The sequence below is a fragment of the Hypanus sabinus genome, unplaced genomic scaffold (genome assembly GCF_030144855.1).
Source record: "Hypanus sabinus isolate sHypSab1 unplaced genomic scaffold, sHypSab1.hap1 scaffold_164, whole genome shotgun sequence".
In the NCBI taxonomy this organism is placed as follows: Eukaryota; Metazoa; Chordata; class Chondrichthyes; order Myliobatiformes; family Dasyatidae; genus Hypanus; species Hypanus sabinus.
The window spans coordinates 507,501-534,992 of record NW_026779721.1 but is presented as its reverse complement, the minus strand read 5'-3'; the positions used below and the strand labels follow the sequence as shown (position 1 = coordinate 534,992).

The 27,492-nt window shown below is 52.5% G+C and overlaps 1 protein-coding gene and 1 long non-coding RNA gene across 3 annotated transcripts in view; one reads left to right on the top strand and one right to left on the bottom strand.

Annotated features, from left to right (window-relative positions):
- LOC132387211 (uncharacterized) overlaps positions 1-20,532 on the bottom strand; it is a 36,165-nt gene extending 15,633 nt beyond the window's left edge. The window contains exons 1-2 of one of the 2 annotated variants that reach the window (XR_009509801.1): positions 19,791-20,532; positions 15,073-15,215 (exon numbers count right to left, since the gene is read on the bottom strand). This is a non-coding gene — a long non-coding RNA (uncharacterized LOC132387211). Of the gene's footprint in view, positions 1-15,072; positions 15,254-15,400; positions 15,411-19,790 lie in introns of those variants that run through there. The other variant, XR_009509800.1, reaches the window with a different exon arrangement.
- Positions 1,735-18,137, top strand: LOC132387210 (NACHT, LRR and PYD domains-containing protein 3-like). The gene is made up of 6 exons (XM_059959552.1): positions 1,735-4,785; positions 11,307-11,393; positions 15,463-15,633; positions 15,789-15,959; positions 16,403-16,570; positions 16,735-18,137. The coding sequence occupies exons 1-3, from the start codon at positions 3,041-3,043 to the stop codon at positions 15,554-15,556; spliced, it is 1,926 nt and encodes a 641-aa protein (XP_059815535.1). The 5' UTR covers positions 1,735-3,040; the 3' UTR covers positions 15,557-15,633; positions 15,789-15,959; positions 16,403-16,570; positions 16,735-18,137.
- Positions 20,533-27,492: the final 6,960 nt, after the last annotated feature.

The window sequence follows — 27,492 nt, the reverse complement described above, 5'->3', positions numbered from 1 at the left end:
CACAGAGAGAAGACACATACGCCTAGCAGGGTCCGGACGCACTGTGAGATCCCAAACACCACTGACAGGGTCCTGACACACTGTGAGACCCTACACACCCCTGACAGGGTCCTGACACACTGTGAGACCCCACACACCCCTGACAGGGACCTGACACACTGTGAGACCCCGCACACACCTGACAGGGCCCTGACACACTGTGAGACCCCACACACCCCTGACAGGGTCCTGACACACTGTGAGACCCCACACACCCGTGACAGGGTCCTGACACATTGTGAGACCCCACACACCCCTGACAGGGTCCTGACACACTGTGAGACCCCACACATCCCTGACACGGTCCTGACACACTGTGAGACCCCACACATCCCTGACACGGTCCTGACACACTGTGAGACCCCACACACCCGTGACAGGGTCCTGACACATTGTGAGACCCCACACACCCGTGACAGGGTCCTGACACACTGTGAGACCCCACACACCCTTGTCAGGAGCCTGACACACTGTGCGATCCCACACGTCTCTGACAGGGTCATGACACACTGTGAGACCCCACACACCCCTGACAGGGTCCTGACACACTGTGAGACCCCACACACCCCTGAGAGGGTCCTGACACACTGTGAGACCTCACACATCCCTGACACACTGTGAGACTCCACACACCCTTGTCAGGAGCCTGACACACTGTGAGATCCCACACGTCTCTGACAGGGTCCTGACACACAGTGAGAAGCCACACACGCCTGCCATGGTCCTGGCACACTGTGAGACCCCACACACCCCTGACAGGGTCCTGACACACTGTGAGACCCCATACACACCTGACAGGGTCCTTACACACTGTGAGACCCCACACACCCCTGACAGGGTCCTGACACACTGCGATGCCCCACAAACTCATTTTAGGTTCCTGACACACTGTGAGACTCCACACACCCTTGTCAGGAGCCTGACACACTGTGAGATCCCACACGTCTCTGACAGGGTCCTGACACACTGTGATGCCCCACACACCACTGACAGGGTCCTGACACACTGTGAGACTCCACACACCCTGACAGGGGCCTGACACATTGTGAGACCCCACACACCCCTGACAGGATCCTGACACACTGTGAGACTCCACACACCACTGACAGGGTCCTGACACACTGTGAGACTCCACACTCCCCTGACAGGGTCATGAGATACTGTGGGACACCACACACCCCTGACAGGATCCAGACACACTGTGAGACTCCACACACACCGGGCAGGGTCCTGGCACACTGTGAGACCCCACACACACCTGACAGGGTCCTGACACACTGTGAGACACCACACACCCCTGACTGGGTCCTGGCACACTGTGAGACCCCACACACTCCTGACAGGGTCCTGGCACACTGTGAGACCCCACACACCCCTGACAGGGTCCTGACACACTGTGAGACCCCACACACCCCTGACAGTGTCCTGGCACACTGTGAGACCCCATACGCACCTGACAGGATCCTGACACACTGTGAGACCCCATATACCCCTGACAGGATCCTGACACACTGTGAGACCCCACGCACCCCTGACAGGGTCTTGGCACACTGTCAGACGCGACACTCTCCTGACAGGTTCGTGATACACCATGAGATGCCACACACGCCAGATAGGGTCCCGATACTCTGGAATTTAGAAGGATGCGAGGGGATCTGATTGAAATATATAAGATTTTTAAGCGAATGTACACACTAGAGGCAGGAAACATGGTCCTGATGTTGGGGGAGTCCAGAACAAGATACACAGCTAACAATAAGGGGTAGGCCATTTAGAACGGAATTCAGGAAAAACTTTTCACCCAGAGAGTTGTGGATCTATGGAGTGCTCTGCTTCAGAAGGCAGTGGAGACCAATTCTCTGGATGCTTTCAAGAAAGAGTTAGATAGAGTTGTTAAAGATTGCGGAGTCAAGGGATATGGGGAGAAGGCAGGAACGGGGTACTGATTGCGGCTGATCAGCCATGATCACATTGAATGGCGGTGCTGGCTCAAAAGGCTGAATTGCCTGCACCTGCACCTATTGTCTATTATCAATTGACAAACCCTGAGACCCCACACTCCTGGCAGGATCCTGACACACTGTGAGACACCACACATGCCTGACAGGGTCCTGAAACACTGAGACCCCTCACACCGCTAAACAGGTTAACACACTACGAGACTCCACATATTTCTGACAGGGTCCTGACACACTGTGAAACACCACACATGCCGGTTAGGGCGCTGACAACCTTTACGACCCCACAAGCCCTTGACAGTGTCCTGATACACTGTGGGACTCCATATGCCCCTGACAGGATACTGACACACTGTGAGACCCCACACATCTGACAGGGTCCTGACACACTGTGAGACCCCACACACCTGACAGGGTCCTGACACACTGTGAGACCCCACACACCTGACATGTTCCTGACACACTGTGCTCTTCCCATACATCCCTGGCAGAGGCCGGACACAGTGCATAACCCCACATACCCCGACAGGTTTCGAACACACTTTGAGATCCCACGCACCCCCCCCCACCCACCCACAGTTCATGTTCTGATCAGCAAATCTGCTGCTTTGTATTTTGATTCAGTGATGGTGGGAGGGGAGGGTGAGCTGTGATTCCCCGACCTGTTCCTTTGACAGAATGCCCACCACCTTCTTCTCTATCTCCATACGCCACATCAACACAAGGGATTAAAAGATACTTCCTTAGGAGCAATGATATCTGTGGCAGTAGTGAGATGTTGTCCAGTACGGAACAGTTGGGGGTCAGTAAACTACCAGGGAAATACTCACCTTCACAGCACAGTTAATGTGAAAATGTGATGATCTGGTGTTTATCTGGAACAGGCCTCTCCGTCCAGTCAGCGGTCTGTTAATCAAATTTACTTTACTGTACGAACAACCATTGATGAATCCATCAATGCAACAGCTCTGAGCTAACTCTGGTGTGCTTAAATACTGAGTTCTGAGCTGAGGCATCTAACAGTTTGTCCACTGTCTGTTCCCATGGAAGATGTTCAACAGAAACACAAGGAGACTCTGCGGGCAAAAACTGAAACACTGAGAGTGAACACGATCCTGATGAGGGAGAAGGTGAAGGTTTTCCAGCTGGTTGATCGATACGCTGAGCTCACGGTCATTTCTACTGTTCGAGATCGGAGACTGGTGGAGCATGAGCTGCTGGCAAGAGGCAGAGACCACGAGGAGTGGAGAGAAAAACATCTCTGCGGAGAGCTGGAGAAACTCCAGATGGATCAGTTGTTCCAGAGCAGGTTTTCCCAAACTAACTCCAAATCTGGGAGTTCGGCAGCAGTGGCCGGAGTCCCGGGGATCGGGAAAACAACAATGGTACAAAAGATTGTTTACGACTGGGCCACGGGGAAAATATACCAACAGTTCCAGTTTGTCTTCAGTTTCAAATTCCGCGATTTAAACTCCATTAACTGTAGAATAAACCTGAAGGAACTGATTCTGGATCAGTATCCTTACTTTGGGAATATCCTGAGAGAGGTCTGGAAGAACCCAGAGGGATCGCTGTTTATATTTGATGGTTTGGATGAATTCAATGACCAAATTAATTTTTCTGACCGTCAGAGAGACACGGAAACTCGGTCCACATGCACAGATCCAGATTTCAAGTGCAAGGTGTCTGACATTGTGTACAGTTTAATCCAGGGCAAGCTGCTCCCAGGGTGTTCAGTGCTGGTGACCACCCGTCCCACTGCGTTACATTTATTGGAAAAGGCTGAGATCGGTACCGAAGCTGAAATCCTGGGATTTTCAGGTGAGGAACGGAAGGAATATTTCATCAGACATTTTGAAGATCAGACGGTGGCGGAAGCTGTTTTCAAACACGTGAAGGAGAACGAGATCCTGTACACCATGAGCTACAACCCCTCCTACTGCTGGATCCTCGCCCTGGCACTGGGCCCCTTCTTCACACAAAGAGTCAGGGACCCGCAGCGAGTTCCCAAGACCATCACCCACCTGTACTCCTACTATATTTACAACATCCTGAAAAACCACGGCCGTGAGATTGAGAACCCCCGTGATGTGTTACTCAGGGTTGGTCAGATGGCCTTCAGAGGAGTGTCCGAGAGGAAGATTGTGTTTACAGATGGAGATTTGATCAACTACAAACTGCAGCCTTCCCAGTTCCTGTCCGGGTTCCTGATGGAGCTTTTGGAGAGAGAGGATTCTGCCCGGAGCGTGGTGTACACATTCCCACACCTCACCATCCAAGAGTTTGTAGCTGCAGTCGCACAATTCCTGATCCCAGATGGCAGAGATATTACGAAACTCCTCACTGAAGCCCACTGTGTGAAGGATGGGCGGTTTGAGGTATTTCTCCGTTTTGTTGCTGGTCTCTCCAACCCAATGGCAGCTCGGGGCCTGGAGGAGTTCCTGGGTCCATTTCCTCATCAAACAACCTGCCGGGTGATTGACTGGGTGAAGGAGGAGGTTAAACGCCAGAGTGGAAACACAAGGAGTGAAGCTGGTAAAAGGAGCCTCCTGAACACATTGCACTACCTGTTTGAGTCTCAGAATCGTGGACTGGCTCAGGCCGCTCTGGGATCTGTGGAAACACTTTCATTCAGTGGAATGACACTGACCCCAATTGACTGCGCGGTCCTGTCTCATGTCATCGGACTCTGTGATACAATAAAACACCTCGACCTGGAGAACTGCCACATTCAGTATGAGGGAATACAGCGGCTGGGACCCGGGCTGCACAAGTGCCAGGAGTTGAGGTAACTTGATTTATCTCTCACTCTGATCTGTGAAACTGTTCCATTGTGTTGTTTCAATGGAAAGGAATTTTGGTAAATTTGTAGTAAATTAGATTGTGAAGAATTGTGACAAATGCCCATGGGATCGGTCAGTAATTCCCCAAGGACGGGAGGGTTCTGTGGATCCTTGTGAAGGGATGGAGACTTCATCAGATCAGTGAACAACGACCATTGGGTTAATGGTAGTAAATCACAGGAATGGCCGTGTTTCTCGCTGTCTGTGACACGTCCATTAACAATGTTCCTTCTCACTGTGACTGACACCCAGACCGACACTGACTGCAGCAGGTGGGTCAGAGATTCACACCCCCTTCGCGGTGAGGGACAAGAGACCGTCAGCAGACTGTCCCAGTGAGAAGGAAAGAAATACCATTGTGAGATTGTCCTCCCACTGCCCTTCCCCGTGTGTGACTTTGCTCACTTCCAGATACGCAAGGAGCGAGGGCGCATCTCCTCTGGGCCTCTGTTCAGACCCAACACACACGTACAAAAAATGTCTGCGTCGTCTCGTCTTGTAGGATTATCGTTTACCCTTGAAATCCTCCTGTGGGACTTCTCATCCCAATCTCCCTTCCATTCTTTGGAATCTCGCCCCCATCCCCATTCCTCCCGTGGACTCTCTATTACTCTTTCCTCATCCTCCTGTGGGATGTCTTGTCCACACACCCCACCACCCTTCCTGTGAGATCTCTCTTCCCCGTCCCCCTTCCTTTTGTGGGATCTCTCCTCCCCATCCCCCTTCCTCCTGTGGGATCTCTCTTCCCCATCCCCCTTGCTCCTGTGAGATCTCTCTTCCCCGTCCCCCTTCCTTTTGTGGGATCTCTCCTCCCCATCCCCCTTCCTCCTGTGGGATCTCTCTTCCCTATCCCTTCCTGCTGTTGGAACTCTCTTCCCCATACCCTTTCCTCTTGTGGGATCTCTCTCCCCCATCGACTTCTTCCTGTCGGATCTCTCTTTGGCATGCCCCATTGTCCTGTGGAATTTCTCTTCCCCGACCCCCTTCCTCCTGTGAGATTTCTCTTCCCAATCCCACATCCTCCTGTGGGAACTCTGTTCCACATCCCTCTTCCTCCTGGCCGATCTCTTAACCCCTTCCCCCTTCATCCTGTTTATTTTCTGTCTATATCCCCCTTCCTCCTGTGGGATCTCTCTTCCCCATGCCTCTTCCTCCTGTGGGATCTCTCTTCCCCATCCCCTTCCTCCTGTGGGATCTCTCTTCCACACTCCCATGCCAGCTGTGGGACCTCCCTTCCCCATCCCCTTCCTCCTGTGGGATCTCTCTTCCCCATCCCCCTTCCTCCTGTGGGATCTCTCTTCCCCATCCCCTTCCTCCTGTGGGATCTCTCTTCCCCATCCCCTTCCTCCTGTGGGATCTCGCTTCCCCATCCCCCTTCCTCCTGTGGGATCTCTCTTCCCCATCCCCCTTCCTCCTGTGGGATCTCGCTTCCCCATCCCCCGACCTGTGGGATCTCTTCCCCATCCCCCTTCCTCCTGTGGGATCTCCTCCCCATCCCCCTTCCTCCTGTGGGATCTCTCTTCCCCATCCCCCTTCCTCCTGTGGGATCTCTCTTCCCCGTCCCCCTTCCTCCTGTGGGATCTCTCCTCCCCGTCCCCCTTCCTCCTGTGGGATCTCTCTTCCCCATCCCCCTTCCTCCTGTGGGATCTCTCTTCCCAATCCCCCTTCCTCCTGTGGGATCTCTCTTCCCCATCCCCCTTCCTCCTGTGTGATCTCTCTTCCCCATCCCCCTTCCTCCTGTGGGATCTCGCTTCCCCATCCCCCGACCTCCTGTGGGATCTCTTCCCCATCCCCCTTCCTCCTGTGGGATCTCTCCTCCCCATCCCCCTTCCTCCTGTGGGATCTCTCTTCCCCATCCCCCTTCCTCCTGTGGGATCTCTCTTCCCCGTCCCCCTTCCTCCTGTGGGATCTCTCCTCCCCGTCCCCCTTCCTCCTGTGGGATCTCTCTTCCCCATCCCCCTTCCTCCTGTGGGATCTCTCTTCCCCGTCCCCCTTCCTCCTGTGGGATCTCTCTTCCCCGTCCCCCTTCCTCCTGTGGGCTCTCTCTTCCCCATCCCCCTTCCTCCTGTGGGATCTCGCTTCCCCATCCCCCTTCCTCCTGTGGGATCTCGCTTCCCCATCCCCATTCCCCTTTTGCTTGTGAGAACTCTCCTCCCCATAGAATCATAAAATCATAGAACACTACAGCACAGAAAACAAGCCATTCAGTCCTTCAAGTCTGTACCAAAACCTTATTCCGCTAGTCCCATTGACCTGCACCCAGTCCATAACCCTCCAGTCCTCTCCCATCCATGTATCTATCCAATTTGTTCATAAAGCTTAAGAGTGAGTCCATATTTTCCTCATCAGATGGCAGCTCGTTCCACACTCTCACCACCCTCTGAGTGAAGAAGTTCCTCCTAATGCTCCCCCTAAACCTTTCCCCTTTCACGCTGAAGCCATGTCTTCTCATATTTATCTCTCCTAATCTATGTGGAAAGAGCCTATTCGCATTTACCCCGTCTATACCCTCATAATATTGTAAACCTCTATCAAATCTCCCCTCATTCTTCTGCACTTCAAGGAATAAAGTCGTAACCTGTTCAATCTTTCCCTGTAACTCAACTCCTGAAGACCTGGCAACATCCTAGTAAATCTTCTCTGCACTTTTTCAAACTTACTGATATCCTTCCTATAGTTAGGTGATCAGAACTGCACACAATACTCCAAATTTGGCCTCACCAATGTCTTATACAACCTCACCATAATATTCCAACTCCTATACTCAGTACTTTGATTTATGAATGACAGGATGCCAAAAGCCTTCTTTACAACCCTGTCTACCTGTGAAGCCACTTTCAGGGAATTATGTATCGGAACCCCCGGATCCCTCTGTTCCTCCGCTCTCTTCAGTGCCCTACTGTTTATCGTGTATGTCGTACCTTGATTTGTCCTTCCAAAATGGAACACCTCACACTTGTCTGCATTAAATTCCATCTGCCATTTTCTGGCCCATTCTTCCAGTTGGTCCAGATCCCTCTGCAAGCTTTGAAAGCCTTCCTCGCTGTCCACAACACCTCTACCTTAGTGTCATCCACAAACCTGCTGATCCAATTTATCACATCATCATCTAGATCATTGATACAGACAACAAACAACAATGGTCCCAGCACAGATCCCTGGGGCACACCACTAGTCACAGGCCTCCAGTCTGAGAAGCAATCATCCACTACCACTCTCTGTCTTCTCCCACACAGCCAATTCGAATCCAGTTTACAACCTCTCCATGGATACCTAGTGTCTGAACCTTCTGAACTAACCTTTTATGTGGGACTTTGTCAACGGCCTTACAAAAGTCCATGTAGACAACATCCACAGCCTTTCCTTCATATGCATTCTTGGTAACATCCTCGAAAAACACTACAGGATTCATTAAACATGGTCTACCACACACAAAGCCATGCTGACTATCTTTAATCAGCCCTTGGCTGTCCAAATCCTTGTATATCCGATCTCTCAGAACACCTTCCAATAATTTACCTGCTACTGATGTCAGGCTCACTGGCCTGTAATTACCTGGTGTACTTTTGGAGCCTTTTTCAAACAACGGAACAACATGAACTACCCTCCAATCCTCCGGCACCGCACCGCTGGCTGAGGATATTTTAAATATTTCTGCCAGAGCCCCTGCAATTTCTACAATAGTCTCTCTCAAGGTCCGAGAAAATATCATGTCAGGCCCGGGGGATTTATCTACCTTTATTCACTGTAAGGCAGCAAGCAGCTTCTCCTCTTTAATCTCTATATGTTCCATGACACTACTGTTTGTTTCCCTTAATTCCATATCCGCTATGCCAGTTTCCTGAGTAAACACTGACGCAAAAAAACTGTTTAAGATCTCCCCCATCTCCACACAGAGACGACCACTCTGATCTTCTAGGGGACCAATTTTGTCCTTTACTATCCTTTTACTCTTAATATACTTGTAGAAACCCTTCGGGTTTACCTTCACATTATCTGCCAAAGCAACCTCATGTCTTCTTTTTGCCTTCCTGATTTCCTTCTTTAGTATTTGCTTACATTTTCTATACTCTTCAAGTACCTCATTTGTTCCTTGTTTCCTATAGCTGCTAAACACCTACTTAAGCAGATCGCCAATATCCCTTGAAAACCAAGGTTCCCTCTGCCTGTTAACTTTGCCTTTAATCCTGGCAGGAACATGCAAACTCTGCACTCTCAAAATTTCACCCTTGAAGGCGTTCCACTTACTGAACACATCCTTGCCAGAAAACAACATCCCAATCCACTCTTCCCAGATCCTCTCTCATTTCCACAAAATTGGCCCTTCTCCAATTCAGAACCTTAACTGGCGGACCAGTCCTATCCTCATCCATCATTATCTTGAAACTAATGACGTTATGGTCACTGGACCCAAAATGTTCACCGACACATACTTCTGTCACCTGACCTGTCTGGTTACTTAATAGGAGATCAGGTACTGCACCCTCTCTCGTTGATACCTCAATATATTGATTTAGAAAACTTTCCTGACACATTTGACAAACTCCACGCCATCTAACCCTTTCTCAGAGTGGGAGTCCCCGTCAATATGTGGAAAGTTAAAATCCCCTACAATTACGACTTTCTGTTTCTTACATTGGTGAGCTACCTCTCTACAGATTTGCTCCTCGAATTCTCTCTGACTACTGGGCGGTCTATAATACAACCCTATTAGTGTGCTCACATCTTTCCCGTTCCTCAGCTCCACCCATATGGCCTCTGTAGACGAACCCTCCGGGCTCTCCGGTCTACACACAGCTGTGATATTCTCCCTGACTGGTAATGCCACTCCGCCCCCTTTCATCCCTACCCCCTATCACATCTGAAACAATGGAAACACGGAACATGAAGCTGCCAGTCCTGCCCCTCCTGCAAACCAAGTCTTACTAATAGCAATAATGTCGATATCATCGTGCCAATCCACGATCTAAACTCATCTGCCTTACCTGCAATACTCCTTGCATTGAAATAGATGCACCTGAGAACATTTCTATCACATACAAACCATTGATATCAGTCTATACAAGCAGTCCTCGCATGACCCTTATCCTCCACCACCTCACTATCTGCTCTAACACTCTGGTTCCCCTCCCCCTGCAACCTTGTTTAAAACCCCCGGAGCAGAACTTGCTAACCTACCGACAAGGATGTTAGTCCCCTCCAGTTCAGGTGCAAACTGTCCAATTCGAACTGGTCCCACCTCCCCTGGAAGAAAGCCCAATTGTCCAGAAACATGAACCGGTCCCTCATGCATCATCCCCTCAGCCATGTATTTAGCTGCATTATCTTCCTATTTCTAGCCTCACCAGCACGTGGCACAGGTAGCAATCCTCCTGTGAGATCTCGCTTTCCCATCCCCCTTTCATCCTCTGGGCTCTCTGTTCCCACTCCCCCTTCCTTCCAACTATTGGATCTCTCCTCAGCATCCCCCTTCCTCCAATGGGATCTCCCCTACTCATCCCCCAACCTCCTGTTTGATCTCACTTCCCCACCCACTTCCTCCTGTCTCATCTCTCTTCCCCATGCCCCATCATCCTATTTGATCTCTCTTCCCCATTCCCCTTCCTTCTGTGGGATTTCTCTCCCCCATCCACTTTCACCCTGTGGGATCTCTCATCCCCATCCCCCTTCCTCTGGTGGTATCTCTCTCTCCCATCCCCCTTCCTGCTGTGGGATCTCTCTTCCCCATCCCCTTCCTCCTGTGGGATCTCTCTTCCCTATCCCCCTTCCTCCTGTGGGATCTCTCTCTCCCATCCCCCTTCCTGCTGTGGGATCTCTCTTCCCCATCTCCCTTCCTCCTGTGGGATCTCTCTTCCCCATCTCACTTCCTCCTGTGGGATCTCTCTTCCCTATCCCACTTCCTCCTGTGGGATCTCTCTTCCCAATCCCCCTTCCTCCTGTGGGATCTCTCTTCCCCATCCCCCTTCCTCCTGTGGGATCTCTCTTCCCCATCCCCCTTCCTCCTGTGGGATCTCTCTTCCCCATCCCCCTTCCTGCTGTGGGATCTCTCTTCCCCATCCCCCTTCCTCCTGTGGGATCTCTCTTCCCCATCCCCCTTCCTCCTGTGGGATCTCTCTTCCCCAACCCCCTACCTCCTGTGGGATCTCTCTTCCCCATCCCTTTAGCTTGGGTGGGTCTATTTCGCTGTGTCCCATTGACATTTCTGCATTTCGGTCAGAAACACTTTTCTCTCCATCAGGGAATGGGACAGTATATGTGGGGTTTAGAGGGTCACACCGACAGACGAAATTACCGACATTCGGTAAGTACCCTGGAGCTGGGCAGTGAGGGACATTGACAGTGATGGGAACTCCGATCAGTGATTCACTGGACAGTTTAATGTTTCCTGAAATATCCGAGTGACAGAAATTCCCCCAGACCCACGGTTTGAATCACTTTGTTTATCAAACTGTCTGTTTGCGTTTAGACTTGGGCGGAATGACCTGGGAGATTCAGGAGTGAAACTGGTGTCTGCGGCTCTGAGGAATCCGGAGTGTAAAATACAGAGACTGCGGTAAGTACCAGACTGTGGGAGATTGTGATTACAGTCACTGGGTGTCTGACAATGAGAATGAATGTGATCAGTAGACACATAGAAAACATACAGGACAATACAGGCCCTTCGGCCCACAAAGCTGTGCTGAACATGTTTCTACCTTAGAATTACCTCGGTTTTACCCATAGTGCTCTATATTTCTAAGCTCCATGTAACCATCCTGTAGTTTAAAGTTTTCGCCTCCAGCAGCCCATTCTTAAAACTATGCCCTCTCGTGCTAGCCATTTCAGCCCTGGGGAAAAGACCGACTATCTACACGATCAATGCCTCTCATTATCTTGTACACCTCTAACAAATCACCTCTCATCCTCCGTCACTCCAAGAGAAAAGGCCGAGTTCACTCAACCTGTTCTCATAAGGCATGCTCCCCAATCCAGGCAACATCCTTGTAAATCTCCTCTGCACCCTGTCTATGGTTTCCACATCCTTCCTGTAGTGATTGCTACCCCATTCCTCTTCTACCTGTGGGATCTTTCTTCCACATCCCCCTTCCTCCTGTGGGATCTCTCTTCCACATCCCCCTTCCTCCTGTGGGATCTCTCCTCCCCATCCCCCTTCCTCCTGTGGGATCTCTCTTCCCAATCCCCTTCCTCCTGTGGGATCTCTCTTCCCCATCCCCCTTCCTCCTGTGGGATCTCTCCTCCCCGTCCCCCTTCCTCCTGTGCGATCTCTCCTCCCCATCCCCATTCCTCCTGTGGGATCTCTCTTCCCCATCACCCTTCCACCTGAGGGATCTCTCCTCCCCATCCCCCTTCCAAAAGTAGGATCTCTCTTCCCCACCCCCCTTCCTCCTGTGGGATCTCTCCTCCCCGTCCCCGTTCCTCCTGTGGGATCTCTCTTCACCATCCCCCTTCCTCCTGTGGGATCTCTCTTCCGCATCACACTTCCTGCTGTGGGATCTCTCTTCCCCATCCCCATTCCTCCTGTGGGGTCTCTCCTCCCCGTCCCCCTTCCTCCCGTGGGGTCTCTCCTCCCCGTCCCCCTTCCTCCTGAGGGATCTCTCCTCCCCGTCCCCCTTCCTCCTGTGGGGTCTCTCCTCCCCGTCCCCCTTCCTCCTGTGGGGTCTCTCCTCCCCGTCCCCCTTCCTCCTGAGGGATATCTCCTCCCCGTCCCCCTTCCTCCTGTGGGATCTCTCCTCCCCGTCCCCCTTCCTCCTGTGGGATCTCCCCTCCCCGTCCCCCTTCCTCCTGTGGGATCTCCTCCCCGTTCCCCTTCCTCCTGTGGGTTCTCTCCTCCCTGTCCCCCTTGCTGCTGTGGGATCTCTCCTCCCCGTCCCCCTTCCTCCTGAGGGATCTCTCCTCCCCGTCCCCCTTCCTACTGTGGGACCTCTCCTCCCCGTCCCCCTTCCTCCTGTGGGGTCTCCTCCCCCCCGTCCCCCTTCCTGCTGTGGGATCTCTCTTCCCCATCCCCTTCCTCCTGTGGGATCTCTCTTCCCCATCCCCCTTCCTCCAGTGGGGTCTCTCCTCCCCGTCCCCCTTCCTCCTGAGGGATCTCTCCTCCCCGTCCCCCTTCCTCCTGTGGGGTCTCTCCTCCCCGACCCCCTTCCTCCTGTAGGATCTCCCCTCCCCCGTCCCCCTTCCTCCTGTGGGATCTCCCCTCCCCGTCACCCGCCTGTGGGATCTCCCCTCCCCGTCACCCTCCTGTGGGATCTCCCCTCCCCGTCACCCTTCCTCCTGTGGGATCTCCCCTCCCCGTCCCCCTTCCTCCTGTGAGGTGTCTCATCCCCGTCCCCCTTCCTCCTGTGGGATCTCTCCTCCCCGTCCCCCTTCCTCCTGTGGGATCTCCCCTCCCCGTCCCCCTTCCTCCTGTGGGATCCCCTCCCCGTTCCCCTTCCTCCTGTGGGATCTCTCCTCCCCGTCCCCCTTCCTGCTGTGGGATCTCTCCTCCCCGTCCCCCTTCCTCCTGTGGGATCTCTCCCCCCCGTCCCCCTTCCTCCTGTGGGATCTCTCTTCCCCGTCCCCCTTCCTCCTGTGGGATCTCTCCCCCCCGTCCCCCTTCCTCCGGTGGGATCTCTCTTCCCCATCCCCCTTCCTCCTGTGGGATCTCTCTTCCCCATCCCCTTCCTGCTGTGGGATCTCTCTTCCCCATCCCCCTTCCTCCAAGATGCTATGGTAAAAGAGATAGAATTGCGATCACTATCTCCAAAATGCTGTCCCACTGAGAGATCTGACACCTGACCAGGTTTGTTTCCCAAAACCAGATCAAGTACAGCCTCTCCTCTTGTAGGCTTATGTAGATATTGCTTCAAGAAACCTTCCTGAACACACTTCACAAACTCCACCCCATCGACACCCCTCACTCTAGGGAGATGCTAATCAATAGTTGGGAAATTAAAATCTTCCACTTCAACAACCCTGTTATTGTTACTCCTTTCCAGAATCGGTCTCCCTATCTGCTCCTCGATGTTCCTGTTACTGTTGGGTGGTCTATACAATACACCCAGTAGAGTTATTGACTCCTTCCTGTTCCTAACTTCCACACACAGAGACTCACTCAGACACAGTCAATCATTTATTTTATTCATCATACTCCTTGCATTAAAATAGACACATCTCAAACCATCGGACTGAGTGTCTCCCTTCTCTATCACCTGCGTATCCTCCCTTTCACACTGTCTCCAAATTCTCTCTATTTGTGAGCCGACCTTCCTCTCCTCCGTCACATCAATTTGGTTCCCTCCTCCCAGCAATTCTAGTTTATACTCTCCCCAGCAGCCTTAGCAAACCTTGCTGTCCGTATATTAATATACGGGATTCAAGTGCAACCCGTCATTTTTGTGCAGGTCACACCTGCTCCAAAAGAGGTCCCAATGATCCAGAAATCTGAATCCCTGCCTCCTGCTCCAATCCCTCAGCCACACGTTTATCCTCCACCTCATCCTAATCTTATTCTCACTGTCACGTGGGACAGACAGTAATTCCGAGATCACTACCTTTGAGGTCCTGCTTCTCAATTTACTTCCGAACTCCCTGTAGTCTGTTTTCAGGACCTCTTCCCTTTTCCTACCAATGTCACTGGTACCAATATGTACCACGACCTCCAGTTGTTCTCCCTCCCACTGCAGGATATCTTGGACGTGATCAGGAACATCCTGGCCCTGGAAACTGGGAGGCAAACTACCATCCGAGTTTCTTTACTGCGTCCACAGAATCGTCTGTCTGACCCCCTAACTATAGTCCCCTATCTCTGCTGCCATCCTCTTCCTTTCCCCACCCTCCTGAGCCACAGGGCCAGACTGTGCCAGAGGTGCAGCTGTTGTTGCTCCCCTCTCCAGCAGTACTCGAACCGGAGTACTTATTGTCAAGGGAACAGCCACTGGGGTATTCACTAGTACCTGCTTCTTGCCCTTCCCTCTCCTGACTGTGACCCAGTTCCTCGGTCTCCCGTGGCCCCGGTGTGACCACCTGCCTGTAACTCCTCTCTATCACCTCCTCGCTCTCCCTGACCAGACGAGAGGTCATCGAGCTGCATCTCCAGTTCCCTAACTCGGTCCCTAAGGAGCTGCAGCTCGACACACCGGGTGCAGATGTTGCCGTCCGGGAGGCTGGGAGTCTCCAGGATCCCCACATCTGACACCGAGCACAGAAAACCAGCCTCACACCATACTCTCTGTCAGTATTGTAAACAGATAACCTACCTCGCCTCGACCCTTTATCGCCGAAGCCCCGTTGAGCCAAAGCCTTCCTACTCTGTCTCCCGCTCCTCTGACGCTCGCTCTGTAAATCTGTCTTCCTTTTAAACTCTTCTCGCTGTTCCCACTGGCCGACCTGCCCAGTCGTGCTGAAGGAAATATCAGTAATTGTGTTACTGATAAACACCTGGGGATTTGTACCGTCTCCTGTCTCTCTGTATCCTTCACCCTCACTCCTCTCTCATCTCCAGGCTGTGGGGAGATTGTGTTTACAGTCACTGGGTGTCTGACACTGAACATTAATGTGATCAGTAATTGTGTTACTGATAAACACTGGGGATTTGTACCGTCTCCTGTCTCTCTGTGTCCTTCACCCTCACTCTCTCTCATCTCCAGGCTGTACAATGTCGGTCTCACAGATTCTGGTGCCGAGGATCTTGTCTCCCGCTCTCAGTACAAACTCATCACTAATGGAGCTGAACCTGGGTGATAATAAACTGGAGATTCAGGAGTGAAACTGGTGTCTGCGGCTCTGAGGAACCCGGAGTGTAAAATACAGAAACTGTGGTAAGTACCAGACTGTGGGAGATTGTGTTTACAGTCACTGGGTGTCTGACACTGAACATTAATGTGATCAGTAATTGTGTTACTGATAAACTCTGGGGATTTGTACCGTCTCCTGTCTCTCTGTGTCCTTCACCCTCACTCTCTCTCATCTCCAGGCTGATGAATGTCGGTCTCACAGATTCTGGTGCCGAGGATCTCGCCTCCACTCTCAGTACAAACCCATCACTGACGGAGCTGAGCCTGAGTGGTAATAAACTGGGAGATTCAGGAGTGAAACTGGTGTCTGCGGCTCTGAGGAACCCGGAGTGTAAAATACAGAGACTGGGGTAAGTACCAGACTGTGGGAGATTGTGTTTACAGTCACTGGGTGTCTGACACTGAACATTAATGTGATCAGTAATTGTGTTACTGATAAACACTGGGGATTTGTACCGTCTCCTGTCTCTCTGTGTCCTTCACCCTCACTCTCTCTCATCTCCAGACTGTGGGAGATTGTGTTTACAGTCACTGGATGTCTGACACTGAACATTAATGTGATCAGTAATTGTGTTACTGATAAACACTGGGGATTTGTACCGTCTCCTGTCACTCTGTGTCCTTCACCCTCACTCTCTCTCATCTCCAGGCTGTGGGAGATTGTGTTTACAGTCACTGGGTGTCTGACACTGAACATTAATGTGATCAGTAATTGTGTTACTGATAAACACTGGGGATTTGTACCGTCTCCTGTCTCTCTGTGTCCTTCACCCTCAATCTCTCTAATCTCCAGGCTGATCGATGTCGGTCTCACAGATTCTGGTGTCGAGGATCTCGTCTCCGCTCTCAGTACAAACCCATCACTGACGGATCTGGACCTGAGATTAAACTCTCTGACAGACGGATCTGTCCCCGCTCTCCGCCGCCTCATACTGACCCTCCCGAGTCTGAAGCTGATCCTGTGAGTGTTTGTGTTAATGTTCAATGTGATAAAATATCAGCGGATCCGCGGGTTTTCTGGTGATATTTGTCTGTGAGTGTTGTTGAAACATTAACCCCGGTCCCCTGTTACTGACACTGTTGTGTGATCTGTTTATTTCATCTTTATTCTCCCATCTGTTTCAGGCTGCGGGGGAATCAGTTCAGTGAGACCGGGATGAAGGAACTGAGATCTCTACAGGAACCCAGACCCGGACTGAGAGTGGATCTGTGAACATCTGAATGTGGGGAATCGGTTCAGTGAGACCGGGATGAAGGAACTGAGATCTCTACAGGAACCCAGACCCGGACTGAGAGTGGATCTGTGAACATCTGAATGTGGTGAATCGGTTCAGTGAGACCGGGATGAAGGAACTGAGATCTCTACAGGAACCCAGACCCGGACTGAGAGGGGATCTGTGAACATCTGAATGTGGGGAATCGGTTCAGTGAGACCGGGATGAAGGAACTGAGATCTCTACAGGAACCCAGACCCGAACTGAGAGTGGATCTGTGAACATCTGAATGTGGGGAATCGGTTCAGTGAGACCGGGATGAAGGAACTGAGATCTCTACAGGAACCCAGACCCGGACTGATGGTGGATCTGTGAACATCTGAATGTGGTGAATCGGTTCAGTGAGACCGGGATGAAGGAACTGAGATCTCTACAGGAACCCAGACCCGGACTGAGAGTGGATCTGTGAACATCTGAATGTGGTGAATCGGTTCAGTGAGACCGGGATGAAGGAACTGAGATCTCTACAGGAACCCAGACCCGGACTGAGAGTGGATCTGTGAACATCTGAATGTGGGGAATCGGTTCAGTGAGACCGGGATGAAGGAACTGAGATCTCTACAGGAACCCAGACCCGGACTGATGGTGGATCTGTGAACATCTGAATGTGGGGAATCGGTTCAGTGAGACCGGGATGAAGGAACTGAGATCTCTACAGGAACCCAGACCCGGACTGAGAGTGGATCTGTGAACATCTGAATGTGGTGAATCGGTTCAGTGAGACCGGGATGAAGGAACTGAGATCTCTACAGGAACCCAGACCCGGACTGATGGTGGATCTGTGAACATCTGAATGTGGTGAATCGGTTCAGTGAGACCGGGATGAAGGAACTGAGATCTCTACAGGAACCCAGACCCGGACTGATGGTGGATCTGTGAACATCTGAATGTGGTGAATCGTTTCAGTGAGACCGGGATGAAGGAACTGAGATCTCTACAGGAACCCAGACCCGGACTGATGGTGGATCTGTGAACATCTGAATGTGGTGAATCGGTTCAGTGAGACCGGGATGAAGGAACTGAGATCTCTACAGGAACCCAGACCCGGACTGAGAGTGGATCTGTGAACATCTGAATGTGGTGAATCGGTTCAGTGAGACCGGGATGAAGGAACTGAGATCTCTACAGGAACCCAGACCCGGACTGAGAGTGGATCTGTGAACATCTGAATGTGGTGAATCGGTTCAGTGAGACCGGGATGAAGGAACTGAGATCTCTACAGGAACCCAGACCCGGACTGATGGTGGATCTGTGAACATCTGAATGAGGGGAATCGGTTCAGTGAGACCGGGAGGAAGGAACTGAGATCTCTACAGGAACCCAGACCCGGACTGAGAGTGGATCTGTGAACATCTGAATGTGATGAATCGGTTCAGTGAGACCGGGATGAAGGAACTGAGATCTCTACAGGAACCCAGACCCGGACTGAGAGTGGATCTGTGAACATCTGAATGTGGTGAATCGGTTCAGTGAGACCGGGATGAAGGAACTGAGATCTCTACAGGAACCCAGACCCGGACTGATGGTGGATCTGTGAACATCCGAATGTGGGGAATCGGTTCAGTGAGACCGGGATGAAGGAACTGAGATCTCTACAGGAACCCAGACCCGGACTGATGGTGGATCTGTGAACATCCGAATGTGGGGAATCGGTTCAGTGAGACCGGGATGAAGGAACTGAGATCTCTACAGGAACCCAGACCCGGACTGATGGTGGATCTGTGAACATCTGAATGTGGGGAATCGGTTCAGTGAGACCGGGGGGAAGGAACTGAGATCTCTACAGGAACCCAGACCCGGACTGATGGTGGATCTGTGAACATCTGAATGTGGTGAATCGGTTCAGTGAGACCGGGATGAAGGAACTGAGATCTCTACAGGAACCCAGACCCGGACTGATGGTGGATCTGTGAACATCTGAATGTGGAGAATCGGTTCAGTGAGACCGGGATGAAGGAACTGAGATCTCTGCAGGAACCCAGACCCGGACTGATGGTGGATCTGTGAACATCTGAATGTGGGGAATCGGTTCAGTGAGACCGGGATGAAGGAACTGAGATCTCTACAGGAACCCAGACCCGGACTGAGAGTGGATCTGTGAACATCTGAATGTGGTGAATCGGTTCAGTGAGACCGGGGAGAAGGAACTGAGATCTCTACAGGAACCCAGACCCGGACTGAGAGTGGATCTGTGAACATCTGAATGTGGTGAATCGGTTCAGTGAGACGGGGATGAAGGAACTGAGATCTCTACAGGAACCCAGACCCGGACTGAGAGTGGATCTGTGAACATCTGAATGTGGTGAATCGGTTCAGTGAGATCGGGAAGAAGGAACTGAGATCTCTACAGGAACCCAGACCCGGACTGAGAGTGTGGATCTGAACATCTGAATGTGGTGAATCGGTTCAGTGAGACCGGGATGAAGGAACTGAGATCTCTACAGGAACCCAGACCCGGACTGATGGTGGATCTGTGAACATCTGAATGTGGGGAATCGGTTCAGTGAGACCGGGATGAAGGAACTGAGATCTCTACAGGAACCCAGACCCGGACTGAGAGTGGATCTGTGAACATCTGAATGTGGGGAATCGGTTCAGTGAGACCGGGATGAAGGAACTGAGATCTCTACAGGAACCCAGACACGGACTGATGGTGGATCTGTGAACATCTGAATGTGGGGAATCGGTTCAGTGAGACCGGGATGAAGGAACTGAGATCTCTACAGGAACCCAGACCCGGACTGAGAGTGGATCTGTGAACATTTGGCCTTTAACCTTGATCTTACCTGGAACCCAGACCCGGACTGATGGTGGATCCTGTGAACATCTGAATGTGTGAACATCCCCGCCCGCGGGATGGGGACATTTGGCCGACTCCCCGCCCTCCCCTTTAACTCCCGCCCTTACCTTTAACGGCCGCGCGCCGGGGCTGATTCCCAACGGTTTTAACGGACCCGGCTCGGGCCTCGCGCTGTGTGCGTCGCTCGGAGCGGTCCCGCAGTAACGTGTTTCCGCCTGTTGTCCGGCGGGACAGCTTCCGCCGGAAGTGCGTTACGAGACTCCCGACGTGACTCCCCGGGGAATTACCCGGACAGGAAGAGCCCGGGGGTCCGGGGCTCAGTCTGGGACACCGGTGTCCCGGGGTGATCCCGGGAGAGAATCCTTTTGCCCCCTTTGCTGAGGACGGTGCATTCGGCAGCCTGGCCGATATAATGAGGTTAAATGGACAAATCCCTCGGCAGTGACCCTGGATCTGCAGCGATCCTGGACACGGCCCTGAAGTGTGATTTTATAATCATCGGTTCCCCGATGCAGAGTGACGATGAGAAACGGGACTGATTATTCAACCGGTCACTCCTTGTCGCCGGTCAGTTAATTGTGTGTGACTGTGAGTGAGTCGGGAGCAGCTTATTTATTCCCGCACGTCAGCAGCTCACACATTGTTTCATTTACATTTGTCATGATGAAATAAATAAACCTGTAACTTCCTGTCCTGGTGCCGGACTCGAGTTTTATTTGAGGTTTCTGCTGCCCCCCGCACCCTGTGCACTGCAACAGTGGGTCGGAGCTCCTCACACTGACACAGTAGCGTCTCAGCTCCAGGCTGAGAGAGCTCGGACTGGCAGAGTCCGGGTAGAGCATTCCACAAATCCACCACACTCTGGGTGAAAAAGTTTGTCCGCATCTCTGTTCTAAATGGTCTACCCCTTATTCTTAAACTGTGGCCTCTAGTTCTGGACTCACCCATCAGCGGGAACATGCTTCCTGCCTCCAGTGTGTCCAATCCCTTAATAATCTTATCTGTTTCAATCAGATCCCCTCTTATTCTTCTAAATTCCAGAGTATACAAGCCCAGTCACTCCAATCTTTCAACATATGACAGTTTCACCATTCCGGGAATTAACCTTGTGAACGTACGCTCAATAGCAAGAATGTCCTTCCTCAAATTTGGAGACCAAAACTGCACACAATATTCCTGGTGGGGTCTCACCAGGCCCTGTACAGCTGCAGAAGGACCTCTTTACTCCTATACTCAATTCCTCTTGTTATAAAAGCGAGCATGCCATTAGCTTTCTTTACTGCCTGCTGTACCTGCATGCTCGCTTTCACGGACTGATGTACAAGAACACCTAGATCTCTTTGTACTTCCCCTTTTCCTAACTTGACTCCATTTAGATAGTAATCTGCCTTCCTGTTCTTGCCACCAAATTGAATAACCTCACATTTATCCATAATAAACTGCATCTGCCATACATTTGCCTACTCACCCAACCTGCATTCTCATAACATCCTGCTGACAATTCACACTGCCACCCAGCTTTGTGTCATCAGCAAATTTGCTAATGTTACTTTTAATCCCTTCATCTAAATCATTAAAGTATATTGTAAACCACTGAGGCCCCGAGTACGAGACGGATAGGGGATGGAATACCGACATTACACACGGAGTGAAGCTCCCTCCACCGCATGCCATTATACACTCTCAGGGTCAGACACAGAATGAAGCTTCCTCCACACCATCACATCACACACTCCCGGGGTCAGACACAGTGAATCTCCCTCAAAACCATCCCATCACACACACCCGGGGTCAGACACAGAGTGAATCGCCCTCCACACCGTCCCAGCACACACTCCCGGGTTCAGACACGGATTGAATCTCCCTCCACACTGTCACATCACACACACCCGGGTCAGACGCAGGGTGGATCTCCTTCCACACCGTCCCATCACACACTCCTGTGGTCACACACACAGTGAATCTACCTCCACACCGTCCCATCACACACTTGTGGGGTCATACACAGAGTGGATCTCCCTCCATACCGTCCCATCAAACACACTCCTGGTCTCAGGCACAGAGTGAATCTCCCTCCACACCCTCCCAACACACACTTGCAATGCAAAACACACAGTGAAGCTCCGTCTGCACCATTCCATCACTCAATTAATCCCACCCTGCAAAATCTCATTTCAGGGAAGCAGGCACCATCAATTTGCGGGAGACTCCCGGAACTCCCGGGAGAGGTGGGATGTATGCAATAGAGTAGCTCCTTAGCGGCCAGCCAGCTAGTTTAAATAGCGTTAGCTGTGCTATTGAATGAATGACAACTGTTACACTCATCAGTGATTTAATCCACCATGAGCAACAGAAAAGTCTGTTGCAAACAGTGCATCGAGCAACACTGTCATTATTTTTGACCCCTATTTTTGACCCGGAACTTCCGGGAGAGGTGGGATGTCCGACGCTTCACTTGAAATGGCCGCTGGGGAGGGAGTGGGACTCTGAGTTACAATGGCCACTGTGACACACAGAATATATGGCGAAGGAATATTCGGTGCCCATGGATACAATCCCGGGATCGAGTGTGTTATTGATTGTAATAACAGTATTTTAATTTGTGTTTTATATTGTCTTGGGCGTTGTACATATGTTTTAAGTCCAATAATTTTGTCGTTGAATAATCTAATGTATATATCTGAGATATTCACACATACACATATGCATGAGGGTTTTGGGGAGGAGGGGTGAGGGGTTTGGGTGGAAGAGGAGTGACGGGACGAGGAGTGGACTGATGAAACCGTGAGCGTGGCGAAGACACTGACTGAAAAGGGGACGGAAAGGGAAGGGGCAGAAGTTCCTGTCACAAACTGGAGGCCGACATGGAGAAGATAGAGACGGGGTGAGGAGGAGTGAAACGACAGGAAGGGAGCGGGACTGATGGGACGGGGAGGGAGAGGATGTAATGGGACGGGAGGGAGTGGTCTGATTGGACAGTGTGGGTGAGTGACGTTTTCAATAGTGGAGGATCAATGGGTGGTGACCATTTCCTTCACAAATAAGACGAACTGCAAGAAAGGGGGCGTGTTCGGAGACAAGGGGGCGCGGGGGAGTGGTCTGATTGGACAGGGTGGGGAGTGACGTTTTCAATAGTGGAGGATCAATGGGTGGTGACCATTGCCTTCACAAATAAGACGAACTGCAAGAAAGGGGGCGTGTTCGGAGACAAGGGGGAGCGGGGAGGGGGGTCGGGGACGCGGCCAGGGCTGATGAGACGGAGAGTTGAGTGTCCAAACAGAGGGAGAGAGGGAGCGACTCATTCAACGACGGAGGGAAGGGAGTGGATGAGGGAGCAGAATTTCCCATCAGAAAATGTTCACCACTCAGGATGTGGTGGATGACGGGAGATAGGGCAAGGGGCCAGAGAGGGTAAAGGGTGTCAGGAGTGACGGGGTGAGTAGGGAAGTGTCTCACTGGGTAACAGAGAGAGAGAAAGAGGGCGATGAGGAGAGGTGAAGACTGGCATCGCAAAATGGCAGCACCAACCAGCGTACGATGCAGAGCATCGAGATGGCGGGGGGAGGAGAGCGAGGGGAGGGAGGGAAGGGTTTTGCGAGTGATGGGATGGGAAGGAGGGTGACAAGATGGTGAATGTGAGGAAGTGGGAGGGAGGGTCTGACACTGTCACACAATGGCTGTCGGCAGAAGGTTAAATGGAGAGTCAGGAGATCGGGCACCGAGGGGAAGGAGAGGAGGGATGAGGAGTTGAGATTGAATAAACAGGGAGGGAAGTGAGTGGAAGGTGAGGAAAAGGGTTTGCCCCATTCTATGATGCGGGGAGAGCGGTTGTCAATGGTAACCATCACAAAATGGCCGCCAGCCAGGGTGGGATGGGCGGTGATAGAGGGGACAGAGAACGGAGTGTTTCAGGGGAGACGGGAGCCGAGGGTGGGACAGGGCGGCTCGTAACAGGGGAGCAAGAACTGGGGGGTTCCCACGGGGGGAGGAATGTGACTCCGGGAAGAGGCCAGCACCGTTACCCTCCTCTCCCCTCCTCAGTCTTGAAAGTCCTGCTTTGACTTTTCTTTCGGGCTGAGCCTCAGATCGCTCGGCCCGAATCGTTCAGTCTGTCCGGTGGAGTAGGGGGACGTGTCGTCACTGGAGCCCATCAAAGGCAGGAGTGGGCGCCGGCTTGCCGGAGAAAATGGAGGCGAGGACTGGCGGTGCGGGATGGTTGGCGTGGATCACCACCATTTTCTGCAGGGTGGGGGAGAGGGAGGGGGTCAGATTGAGGAGGGGAGGGGAGAAAGAAGGTGAGGAGAGATGAGACCCACTCCCTCAGCCTCTCTCAGTCCACTCTGTCCCCTCTGCTCTCTCCATCTCTTCCCCAGCTCTCTCTCCCCACCTATCCTCCTCTCTCTACCGCTCTCCCCACCCTATCCTCCCCTCCCCATCCTATCTTCCTCTCTCCTCCCCTCTCCCCACCCTATCCTCTCTCCACCCCCTCCACCCTATCCTCCTCTCTCCACCCTATCCTCCTCTCTCCACCCTATCCTCCTCTCCCCACCCCATCCTCTCTCCACCCTATCCTCCTCTCTCCTCCCCACCCTATCCTCATCTCTCCACCCCTCTCCCCACCCTATCCTCTCCCCACCCTATACTCCTCTCTCCTCCCCTCTTCCCACCCTATCCTCCTCTCTCCACCCCTCTCCCCACCCTATACTCCTCTCTCCACCCCTCTTCCCACCCTATCCTCCTCTCCCCACCCTACCCTCCTCTCTCCACCCCTATTCCCACCCTATCCTCCTCTCTCCACCCCCTCCCCACCCTATCCTCCTCTCCCCACCCTACCCTCCTCTCTCCACCCCTCTTCCCACCCTATCCTCCTCTCCCCACCCTACCCTCCTCTCTCCACCCCTATTCCCACCCTACCCTCCTCTCTCCACCCCTCTTCCCACCCTATCCTCCTCTCCCCACCCTACCCTCCTCTCTCCACCCCTATTCCCACCCTATCCTCCTCTCTCCACCCCCTCCCCACCCTATCCTCCTCTCCCCACCCCTCTTCCCACTCTATCCTCCTCTCTCCACCCCTCTCCCCACCCTATCCTCTCTCCACCCCTCCCCCACACTATCCTCTCCACCCCCTCCCCACCCTCTCCTCCTCTCTCCACCCCTCTCTCCACCCTATCCTCTCTCCACCCCTCTCCCCATGCTACCCTCCTCTCTCCACCACTCCCCACCCTATCCTCCTCTCTCCCCACCCTATCCTCCTCTCTCCACCCCTCTCTCCATCCTATCCTCCTCTCTCCACCCCTCTCCGCACCCTATCCTCCTCTCTCCACCCCTCTCCGCACCCTTCCACCCCCTCCCACCCTATCCTCTATTCACTCTATCCTCCTCTCTCCACCCCTTCCCCACCCTATCCTCCTCTCTCCTCCCCTCTCCACACTATCCTCCTCTCTCCACCCCTCTCCTCACCCTATCCTCCTCTCTCCACCCCTCTCCGCACCCTATCTCCACCCCCTCACACCCTATCCTCAATCCACCCTATCCTCCACCCCTCTCCGCACCCTATCTCCACCCCCTCCCACCCTATCCTTAATCCACCCTATCCTCCTCTCTCCACCCCTCTTCCCACCCTATCCTCCTCTCTCCACCTCTCCCCACCCTATCCTCTCTCCACCCCTCTTCCCACCCTATCCTCCTCTCCCCACCCTACCCTCCACCCCTCTCCCCACCCTATCCTCCTCTCTCCACCCCTCTCCCCACCCTATCCTCCACCTCTCTCCCCCTATCCTCTCTCAACCCCTCCCCACCCTATCCTCCTCTCTCCACCCCTCTCCGCACCCTCTTATTCCTTTTCTGCCTCCATCTCTCTCTACCCCTCCCGCTCTCTTGCTCCCTCCACACGGTGTTCACCTCCCCCACCTCTTGTTCCCATGCCCCATTCCTCGCCGCCCACACACACAACCCCCGTGCACAGGAAGATCACACTCACCACCGGAGGCTGTGTGGCGCAGCACTCGAGGTCCCTGCAGTTGGCGATGGCCGTGAGGACGGACATCACCAGCGAGACCAGGCAGTTGACCAGCAAGATCACCGTGATCCCGCTGACAAACCTCTGCGAGATTCGGGGTTTGGCGGAGGGACCATGGAGGGGGGAGAGAGCCAGACGGAAAGAGAGGAGAGGAGAGGGGGAGAGAGAGAAAAATGGAGTGAGAGGTGAGAGACAGAGAGAGACAGGGAGGAAGCGGCATGGGTGGAGATGGCCGGGGAAGAGAGAGGGGAGAGTGTGAGTGGGTATTGGGGTAGGCGGAGGTGGGGAGAACCAGACCGGGAGGAAGAGCAGTGGGCAATTGGTGAGGAAGAGTGAAGGTGGGTGGGAGAGAGATGGGGGTAGGGAAGAGGGAGAAAGAAGAGAGGTGGCAGAGGACAGTTGATAGAGGGAGAGGCATGAGAATCAGAAGGGGGAGAGTGATGAGAGAGGTCGGACAGGGAGGGGAGAGAAAGGTGGAAAACAGAGGAGGGGGGCAGAGGCACAGAGGGTGAGACATGGACAGGGTGAGAGACGGAAAGGTGAGAGAGAGAGGGGCGAAAGAGAAGGATGTGCATGGGTGGAGATGGCCGGGGAAGAGAGAGGCGTGAGTGAGAGTGGGTATTGGGGTAGGCGGAGGTGGGGAGACCCAGACCAGGAGTAATAGAAGGGGGGCAATGGGTGAGGAAAAGAGGGGGTGGGTGCGAGAGAGATGGGGGTAGGGAAGGGGGATAAAGTAGAGAGGTGGCAGTTGATAGACATGAGAGTCAAATGGGGAGAGAGATGAGAGAGGTCGGACAGGGAGGGGAGAGAAAGGTGGAAAACAGAGGCGGGGCAGAGACACAGAGGGTGAGACATGGACAGGGTGAGAGACGGAGAGGGGTGAAAGAGGCAGAACTTTAGCCTTCGATTGAAGGAACGCGCCATGTTTTGGTTGTTAACCATATAACCATTACAGCACGGAAACAGGCCATCTCGGCCCTTCTAGTCCATGCCGAACGCTTACTCTCACCTCCTCCCACCGACCCGCACTCAGCCCACAACCCTCCATTCCTTTCCTGTCCATATACCTATCCAATTTTACTTTAAGTGACAATACCGAACCCGCCTTTACCACTTCTACTGGAAGCTCGTTCCACACAGCTACCACTCTCTGAGTAAAGAAATTCCCCCTCGTGTTACCCTTAAACTTTTGCTCCCAACTCTCAACTCATGTCCTCTTGTTTGAATCTCCCCTGCTCTCAATGGAAAAAGCCTATCCACGTCAACTCTTTCTATCCCCCTCATAATTTTAAATACCTCAACCTTCTACGCTCCAAAGAATAAAGACCTAACTTGTTCAACCTTTCCCTGTAACTTAGGTGCTGAAACCCAGGTAACATTCGAGTAAATCTCCTCTGTACAAAGAATAAAGACCTAACTTGTTCAACCTTTCTCTGTCACTTAGGTGCTGAAACCCAGGTAACATTCGAGTAAATCTCCTCTGTACAAAGAATAAAGACCTAACTTGTTCAACCTTTCTCTGTCACTTAGGTGCTGAAACCCAGGTAACATTCGAGTAAATCTCCTCTGCACTCTCTCTATTTTGTTGACATCTTTCCTATAATTCGGTGACTGTACACAATACTCCAAATTCGGCCTCACCAATGTCTTGTACAATTTTAACATTGCATCCCAAATCCTGTACTCAATGCTCTGATTTATAAAGGCCAGTATACCAAAAGCTTTCTTCACCACCCTGTCCACATGAGATTCCACCTTCAGGGAACTATGCACCATTATTCCTAGATTCC